At 42.0% G+C, this 9,927-nt stretch overlaps 1 protein-coding gene across 2 annotated transcripts in view; it reads right to left on the minus strand.

Moving 5' to 3' along the window:
- The window catches only part of LOC135443289 (ras-related protein Rab-10-like), a 31,605-nt gene extending 24,210 nt beyond the window's left edge, over positions 1-7,395 (minus strand). For both annotated transcript variants that reach the window (XM_064703503.1, XM_064703502.1), the window contains exons 1-2: positions 7,141-7,395; positions 1,735-1,795 (exon numbers count right to left, since the gene is read on the minus strand). In XM_064703503.1, the coding sequence (XP_064559573.1) occupies positions 1,735-1,795; positions 7,141-7,300 (221 nt within the window). In that variant the 5' untranslated portion in view covers positions 7,301-7,395. The remainder of the gene's footprint in view (positions 1-1,734; positions 1,796-7,140) is intronic.
- Positions 7,396-9,927: the final 2,532 nt, after the last annotated feature.

A 9,927-nucleotide genomic window follows, 5' to 3' on the forward strand; every position in this document is an offset into this window, starting at 1 on the left:
ATCTAGGAAAGCCAACAGATATGATCTCATTGAACTTCAGCAAAACTTTTGGTACTGTCTGTCACAGTGCCCTCCAGCCCAAATGTCCAGCACACAGCTGGATAGCCACGCTCAATGATGGGTAAGCTGCTGGCTCACAGGTTGGGCACAAAGGTTACAGTGAATGGGGTGATCAGGCTGGGGTCTGGTCACCAGAGGGGTTCTGCAGGGCTCCATCCTCAGCCCACTTCTCTTCAACATCTTCATTAACCACTGGGATCCGGACTCAAAGGGACACCAAGTTTGCCAAAGATACTAAATTGGGAGAAGCTGTTGACTCCCTCCAGAGCAGAGAGACCCTGCAGAGACACCTCAACAAATGAGAGGACTGGGCACTCACCAACTGCATGAAGTTTAACAAGGACAACTGCCGGATTCTGCACCTGGGATGGGGCAATCCTGGTTCTGTGTGCAGACTGGGGAATGACTTGCTGGAAGGCAGGGCTGCAGAAAGGGACCTGGGGCTCCTGGTCACTGGCAATCTGAACATGAGCCAGCAGTGCCCTGGCAGCCAGGAGGGCCAAGCATGTCCCGGGCTGCATCAGGCACAACAGCACCAGCCAGGCACGAGAGAGGATTGTCCTGCTCTGCTGTGCACTGGGGCAGCCTCCCTTCAAGTGCTGGGGGCAGTTTTGGATACCACAATATAAAAAAGGCATTAAACCCTTAGAGAGCATCCAAAGGAGGGCCATGATAGCAGGGGAAGCCATACAAAGAGTGTCGGAGGTCACTTGTTTGTTCAGCCTGGAGGACACTGAAGGGAGACCTCACTGCAGTCCAATTTCCTCACAAGGGGAAGCAGAGGGGCAGGTGCCAATCTCTTCACTCTCATGACCAGTGACAGGACTTGAGGACATGGCCTGAAGCTGAGTCAGGGACAGGCAGGCTGGCTATCAGGAAAAGCTTTTTCACCCAGAGAAAAACCTTTGTCACCTATTGACCATGACGAAAGTTCAAGAAGCATTTGAACAATGTTCTCAGGCACACGGTGTGATTCTTGGTGTCCTGTGCAAGGCCAGAAGTCAGACTTAATGATCCTGATGGTTTCCTTCCAACTCAGCATATTCTATGATTCTATGAATTATGCTTAAGAAAACTATAAACAAGCCTCTATTATTTTTGCATTAAAGCCTGAGATGAAATAAGTGCAGATCAAATACTGGTCAGATAATTCATACACAGATTTACTCCTTGACAAGTTAAATATTGCTATATAGAGGTAATCTTCAGTACTAGATGCCTGGAGAGCCAGGTGTCAGAAGCCCTACATAACCTTTGGAAAAATTTCAAAACCATAAATAGTGCACGTTCCCAAAGATTCATCTTATCAAATAAGTAATTTCTCTTGGTGACCCTTTTGAACATGCATTTGATGGGTAATGAAATGTAATATATTCTTGCTTTGTCACTTTCCTCAGTGTTCCTACACAATTAAGTACACTTCATAGGGATCACAAACCTGCACTTGTTTCTATGCTGCAAGTTTTATTGCTAATGCAACCTGGTGACAGCCCTCTTTTTAACTTCCATTAGGTGTTGCAAAAAAATAATACTCTCCCAGGCTAAATTCAAATTTTAAAATTTTCTAGTAGGAACACCTGCACATTATGAAGACACACAATTCAAAGTAGATGAGATTTTTCATGTCATAACACAATTTAGTTGCTTTCTTTTGTGATACTAATTAAAACTTACCATATTTGAAGTTTCACTCTTGTATCATTAAACATTACTGGTTTTACTTTAAAATCAATGCCTAGAAGAAAAAAGGAAAATCTGTAACATTTCTCATAATAACATAGATTCTCTTTGAAGATTGTTTCTTAGCTCTAGTTATCGTGCAATTTTAAACAGAAAGTGAAAATGAACAATACCATAGAAAGAATAACTAGCCAACCACATGCACTCAAAATAGAAGCTTTAAAAGGAAATTATTCACTGCTGAGTGCCAATACATTGCACAAATACAACAGAAAGCAATGCCAATACCAAACAAAGAAAGGGCAGGTCAAAGCAAAGGTGAAGATACTCTGAAACTACAATTAAGTATTACCATGGATTGGCAAGGGACATGACAGCATTTTCATGGCCTATGCACAGCAGTACATTGTGCAAATACACTGGTGATTTTCAAGAGCATGTATTTCATGGCAGCTATGAGTGGGAAGGGAAAAATGCTTACAAAGCAGCTGTCACATGTGCAACACAATTTTTCTGTCCTTACTTCCACATCCCTAAAAAAATATCCAGGTGTACATGAGCAGAAATAGGACTGGCCTGCACACATTAAAAGCAAAGCCAAACATACATGGGATTTAATTCAAAATGAAGAGGAATGGCTCTACAGGCTAAATCAGATACAGAAAGCCATGCTAAAAGCAAGCATTAACACTTAAAATCAATGCAGAATGTTGTCTCTACGTACACTACAGATCCTTCCTCAAAGATATTTTCCTTATGATTTATAGTGTTTTCCTTTATTGAATCGTCAAATTAGTACTCCAGATGTGTTAGATGATACCTAGATTTATGAGCTGTTGAAGTTCCAGTTCTAAAATTAGAATCTGCCAGCTATCACTGCTATCTTAGAGTGACATATTTTTGCAGAGTAAAGCTTTGTTTCCTCTATTATTTCATTGTTTGAAATACCATTTGATAATTTCCATGACTGCTTTTGTCCCCCACTGAAAAACAATTAGGCTATTTTTGTCAATTATAGCAAATGAAGTTAAGGTAACATTGTGACAGCTGACCATACTGTATGGGCAAAATTCCATAAGATCAAACTACAGCTACTTAAAATGACATTGTCTTTACACCAGTAGTAATGTCATTTGAAGGAACCAAACAGATTGAAAAATCACAAAAATTTTAAGTTGATACCACTGAACTGACTTCTGTAAGAATGTGCAAGCCAAATTACTTTATCAAAGGAAAGCACCCATGGCAGCAAACCAAAAATGGAGAGGAAATACTCCCTTCCTTTTTACTGACAGATGTATTGTGCACAAAATTTTGACAAGTACACTCTCACATGCATGCACTCACATGCACTTTCAATGCTATTACCATTTTTTTGTGTGTATGTGGTAAGGGACTTGAGGTGGATTTTAAAAATTATTATGATAATCATGTCCTCCACTTGATGAATTTTCATTGAAGCTTCAATGAAAAGGAAAGACGAAATAATATAATTGGTATTGGTAATTATTATTACACAAAGCTTCCTTGATGGAATTAATATTGTCAGAAGGAAATGTGATTTAAGTAAAATTTGCTCATGTAAGGTGAAATTCCAATGTGATGGAAAACATTTGCTCCTGAAATTCACATGGTTTAATTATCTGTATTATTTTCTACAATTGATGTTGAAGCAGTTGAGAGGGACAGAGTATATACTAGGAGGGTGGAATGTCACTTACAAATGGTGCATTGGGAACACAGCAAAAAAATATATTCCAGACAGAGATTACCACAACTATAGGGAAAAGTTCTTATTTGACATACATTTTAATAATAAATTGCTATAAGCTTTTTAAAAAAAATTGTAAAAAGGGAAGCAGAGTGCTGAATCAGACTAAAACTTAATCTAAATTAAAATCAGGCATATTGACTTCTTAAGTCAACTTCAAAATTTATTGACCTAAAAGGTCAATGAATGTTAGTGAAAAACAGAAGTCAATATGTTCTGCATGCATGAATTGTTCATGTCTTTATATGAAATTTCCAGCAAACTTAGCAAATTGGAAAGACAGAAAAGAAAAATGAGATACACAATGCCAAAGACAGCTCACGGATTTCAGATGCTTTTAAGGCCTACCTGGTATATAACCTGATCAACATAACAAAGCAAGCATTGATTACAGCTCTTGAGATAAATGTTATTGGAATGCAACAGCATGTACTTGCTTCTTTTAAGCTGTCAAATAAAACCAAGAAGGAGGATGCTGGGTGCAAGCTCTAATTCTGGTTGTTATTTCCAACTTTTTTAGCCATGAAAATTTATTTTCTTTATATTTCAAAGAGTAAATAATGCCCATATTAGGACTGAGGCACCTTAAAGACAAGTAAGTCCAAAAAGCATAAAAATAGTCAGCCACAGGGTAATTCAGCTGTGAAATGCCCCTCTCTTCCCTCCCTCTGGCCAACTGCAGAAGTCCACTTCAAAGAGCTCTTTTGCAGCTGGCCTGGAAAATTACAGAACACTTTTCACCCAAAAGAGTTGGTGGGTTCCCAACAGAAAATGCTCAATAACGTATGTCTAGCCAAAGAAAATGCAAGTTTGAGTAGCTTAGCAGGACACAACAGTGGAAGCATGGACAGAGGGTGGTGAATGCCCCTGTGCAGGTTCTACCCAGCCCACTGCCTGTCATACAGCATCTCCAACTCCAGGAACAGGGGAGCAGTTCCTAGCAGCTCCTGTGCCCAAACTGGGCAAGTGCCCAGTGAGACGTGGTGGGTTGAGTTTCCACTGTTACTCCTAACCCATATTTAACCCAACCCCTCCTAGTCGCTGGTGCATTACTTGCATCAGATTCTTTTCTGAACACGTCAAGCAATGCCTGAAGCAGAGAGGTGTCTGAGCAGTCACAAGCACTGATAATTCCTGGTTTGCTGAGAAAAGCAACTCATAGGATAAGATGGTTTGTTAGTAAAACAAAGAGTGACAAAAATATCCAATTTTGTTAAAAAATTAAGATGTGGATTGCTACTGATGTTCTTAACACAAGGCACATTTACCTTCAATATGGTTCATTTTTGTTGATTACTTTATTCCCTTCTAAAGTAAGTATCATAGAATCTACATAGACTTTTTAATCCTAATGTTGAAGTTGCACCACTTTCAACCATAACAGATTTGGGAGGACTCACAGCTCTGCAGAAATGTTTTTCACAGAAAACACATGTGCTGAAGGACCACAGCGACCATAACACAGCAAAATCACCTTACAGCCTGTGAGATCACAGTTCTGTTTGCTGGTATACAAGGAGGTCCTGCTGTTCATAAACTTCTATGAATTTATAAGCAATACTATTGTTTAAACAAAACCATTTATTCCTTATAATCTATTCATAATACAACGTATCCACCTTATGATGCATATAAGTTTAATTAGATAACTATAAGTTTCACAAACTGAGAAAACACTATGTGTCTTCTTCCTTTACATCACTAGGAGCCACAATCTCTAGGGCATCCTTTTCATTGCAGCTGTCTCCAGGAAGAACCTTCCACTTCCAACATTACTCTTTTGGAAGACACTACCTAATCATTTTAATTCAATATCTCTAAAAATGGAAAACATGTAATTTATCTCAAACATATACATACATTGGATACACTTATTCCATTAAAAAAAAAGTTTTTAAATATCTCAATAATAGGTGTCACTAATGAAGCTACAGAGATTATTCTTAGTCCATAAACTGTCACAAAAACTATTATCTTCACTATTCCTTGAAATAGTTCAAGTCACAACTTGGGAAATATATACTTAATAGCATATAAAAGTTTTTTGAATCTGCAGGACTGAATCAGGTGTAAAAGAAATTACATCTCAAAATAGTAATCTCATGGTCAGGAATCTCCATGTAAACCACATCAACAAAGCTGTTATTTATTTTTACAGCCATTCTTTGGGGTTTCTTGCTAAGCCTGGCAACAAGTTGCCTATTATTAGGATCAATTTCCTGACCTTACTGTTGCACTCTTCCCTCTTTGTCTGTGCTGGCATCAGAAACTGCTTTGTAAAAAAGGACAAGAAAATAAAAAGTGGTTAAAGTTCAGCCATTCTTATGTGGGCAGGTCAAATCATCTTGTGTACATTAAGTATTCCCTGAACCAACTACTGCCACAGCTACTGTCTGGTATTTAATTCCACTATGACAACTCCTTCCAGATTGAAAAATGTGTAAATGAACTATGCATATTCCAAATGCAGTAATACACAATCTCCTGGCATAATTTAGTTTTCTCTTCAAAATCAAATCAAATCTAATAAAAGAAAAAATATTCTTACACACAAACTCTTAAAAATCAAAATTTCCCAATGAGGATTTGGGAAAATGTCCACAGCAAATCAAACCCCTGTGCTCATATAACACATCTTCATGCTGGAGACAAGGATTTCAGCACATGGACAGTCATCCTGCCATTCCCCATGGCACTGTGAGCCTGGCAGTGCCAGGGCAGTGGGGATCTCCCCATCACCCACCAGCTGCAGCGTGCCAGCGCAGAAGTGACACGGTCTGGCAGGGTTAATGATTTCCATCATAGCAGCAGCTCTGCTTTAATCATCATGCACGCTGCTAACGACAGTAGAAGATATCCTTAAGCTATTAAAATTATAAACACAAAGTTAAAGCCCTTTCTAGCCTGAAATATTGATGAAATGGGCTCTTTTTACTGACATCTGACAGCTCTCTGAGGTTGGTACCTGCAAGGAGGCTGTAGCCAGGTGGGGATCGGCCTCTTCTCTCAGGCTACAAGTGACAGGACAAGAGAAACTAGCCTCAAGCTGTGCCAGGGAAGGTTTAGGTTGAACATTACAAAGAATTTCTTCACAGAAAGCATCATTAGACATTGGCATGGGCTGCCCAGGGAGGTGGTGGAGTCACCCTGGAGGTGTTTAACTCTGGTTGTTATTTCCAACTTTTCACTGAATGCTCTGTTTGACATGGCAGTGTTTGGTCACAGGTTGGTCCCGATGATCTCAGAGGCCATTTCCAGCCTAGCTGATCTGGGGCTCTGTACGGTTTTCTCTGCACCTGCACCGATGTACAGCAGCAGGGCCTCAGTGGGCAGTAAGAAGGAACAAGTCTTCACAAGTTTACCCCAGGAGCAGGTTCCCAACGCCCAGACGAGCAGCACGGGCACTGTAACAAGCCAGCTCCTGGCAGTGGCTCTGGAGCCAGCGTGACACACGTCCTGACACCCCGGCAAAGGTTTAAGCCGCTTGAGGCGGCTGCAGACCGGCACAACTCAGTGCACGGAGGTTCGACACCTCCTGACAGCGCCGGTCCGGCCGAGTGCGAGCCGCGGGCACCAGGAGGGGAGGGCGAGGGGCGGCAGCGAGGCGGGCGGAGCAGGCGGGCACTCACCGATCGTGGCCATGTACGAAGTGGCGGGAGAGCCGGCGGGAGGCGAGCCGGGCTCCGTGTACCTGCGCACGATGGAGGTCTTCCCCACGCAGGACTCTCCGGCCATCACGATTTTCACCAGCAGCGGCCGCGACTCCGCGGCCGGGCCCAGCCTCGCCATGGCGGGCGCCGAGTGCCGGCCGGGCCGGGCCGCGCCGGGGCGGGGCGGGAGCGGGCCCGGAGCCTCCTCAGCGCCAGCCACTGCCCCGAGCCCGCGTTATGAAATTATGCAAAGATACTCCCTTTTTTTGTTGTTTTTTAAAGAAGTTTCATCACCAGGGAGGAAGCGGGGAACTTCCACAACCCCCATGACGCTTCCCCCGTGAAGTACAGAAATAAACAGTCGGGTTTCACATTGCTTCCTAGCATTAGGTCAGAGGCAGAGGAAACAGGTTTTAAGAATTTCCTCTTTTTCACTTTTAATTTATTGTCATCTGACAGTCAAAGTGACCTGTAACACACACACATACACAAAACCCAAACCAAAAACCCCGTATCAGCAGTGTAGGTTTGCTGCATGTGTGTCTGTCTGGATGGGTTTTTTTTGCCAGAATCCCACATTGTCCAGATTATAAAGCCATGGCTATTTGTCAGCATGGGCATGGAACTCATCCAGTGTCATAAATTTAGAAACAGGATATATTTGAATGAAAAGCGCTAAGGTATGTTTGCAAATATTTGTGTCTATCTAGACCTGCAATGACTTCCCATGGGATTTCACCTTCAACCCTTCAAGCAACAGCTTGATGACTTTATGTATCAGGGCTGTAGTTGTGACACATTCGCTTTCTGTGGAGGACAATATAAGATTCAGTGAGGTCCACCTAGCATGATTCAGAATGACAAAATCAGGACCATCAAGGTTGGAAGAGCCCTTTGGGGTCATCCAGCCCTATCATCAACCCAGCACTGCCACTGTAACCCCCAAACCACTAAACTGTATCACCAGGACCAGATACAGACGCCTCTTAAGTACCTCCAGGGATGCTGACTCCACAAATGTCCCCTTATCAAAGGCCAAGTATTATTTCAGGCTTATGTCCCCCTCATCCTTCACACCAACCTGCACCTCAGCTTGCCAGTATTGGTCTTGGTTAGCTTTAGGACTTTGTGGTAGAAAATCTCCAAAGGATGTCATCAACCTTTTTCTCAGTCAGTAACATTTCCTTCATTGCTGGAAAAATGAGAATTTTTGTGGCAAGCTGAGAAATAAGGAGTAGGAAACAGCAGATGAAATAGACTGCTGAGTTTGGTGGGCTTTTTAGGAACAATCTCTGAAATGTGCAAAAAACCCAATGCTAGAAAAAAAGGCATCAGTTAAAGTGTTTCCATTAGGGACAGAGTAAGGTTGTCTATTGATGAGTCTGAATACATTCTTGAGCAACTGTTGGAAAAAGTTGAGCCCACAGGACACTTTCAGGTGACATCGCACATTATGAAGGTGTTTTGGGAGCCTGACTTGTACAATAAAGCAGCAGGCATGTGGCTTGCTTAGTTCAACAAAATACAAGCTAGGAGGGAATATGGCTACTCTTTGCCAGGGATTCAACTAAAAGGAGGCAAAAAAAGCTGTATAAAATAAAGAATATAGTGAGGAGATAGATACACACTGACCATGAATATGGCTAAATCAAAACTTGTGAGTGTTCTAATGATATTTCAGAAAATTCTTGCAGATGAGGTAATTGGGAGAAAATTCTTCATAAAGGCAAAATGAGAAGAACGTGTTGGCAGGCTGTAACTGCCTGCAGTAGGGAAGGAGTGGATTTCATAAACCAAAACACTTCCTGTGAGAAAGATCCCCTGCTATCTCAGCAGCCCCATCAAGTTCTGCTTTCCCATGCGGAAATTTGAAGTTACCATTGTTTATCCCAAATCTGAGGGAAGATGGGGTGCTGGCATCTTCTGCTATTTCTTGTGGGTCAGAGGTGGTGATGTGTATAGGGGAACTCCAACACAGGTAATGTAACATCAGCAGGCACAGACAAGTGCCTGCAGGCAGCTGTGTGTCTGTCCAGCTCTGGTCCCTCTGTCAGTAAGGCTGCTGGAGCGAGAGCAATGGTGCTGTGTCCTGTGTCCTGTGGTGGCTGCTGTAGCAGGGGGTGACAGATGCAAGCATGTGGGGCAGCACACTGCTTTACAGATACTCCTTAAGGCTTTGTCTTTGCTGTGGAGCCTTCTCGATTGCCTGCTCTGAGGTTGTCCTTCTCAAAATAGCTTTCTTCAAAGGCAGGCAATGCTGCAGCTGCCTGCAGCACTTAGATTTACATGTAAGCCTGGACTGATGGTGTTAACAAGGATGCTACATTAGCTCAGTCTTTACCCTCTGCTGTCTGTCAGACCAACCAATTTCAATAAAAAGGCTCTCTATAGCATTTTGTACGTTCGAGTGTTGATTTATGAGCCATGTGCAAGGCAGGATTCCAGCCAAATTCCTAATGAGACTCCAAATACCCGGGGTTACTGCTGCTCTCAGTGAGTTACAGGATCACTTTTCCTCATATTCCTATCCACAAGGGGACAGTCTTTCCATCTCTTACCACCGACTAAAACCATTTAAAAGTTAGCTCCTTGAAAAAGTACCATTCAATGAATGAAATTTATTTTTTTAGAATACATGTTTTGTGCTTCAGAAAAAAGTTCCAGAACTTTATATATATGATATTCCTGTACTTACAGGGCTAATCATAAGCAAAGTTAGTTTAATGAAGCTAATGACTTGAAAATAATGACTGTGGCTACAAAATA

This window comes from Zonotrichia leucophrys, chromosome 2 (assembly GCF_028769735.1).
Source record: "Zonotrichia leucophrys gambelii isolate GWCS_2022_RI chromosome 2, RI_Zleu_2.0, whole genome shotgun sequence".
NCBI lineage: Eukaryota > Metazoa > Chordata > Aves > Passeriformes > Passerellidae > Zonotrichia > Zonotrichia leucophrys.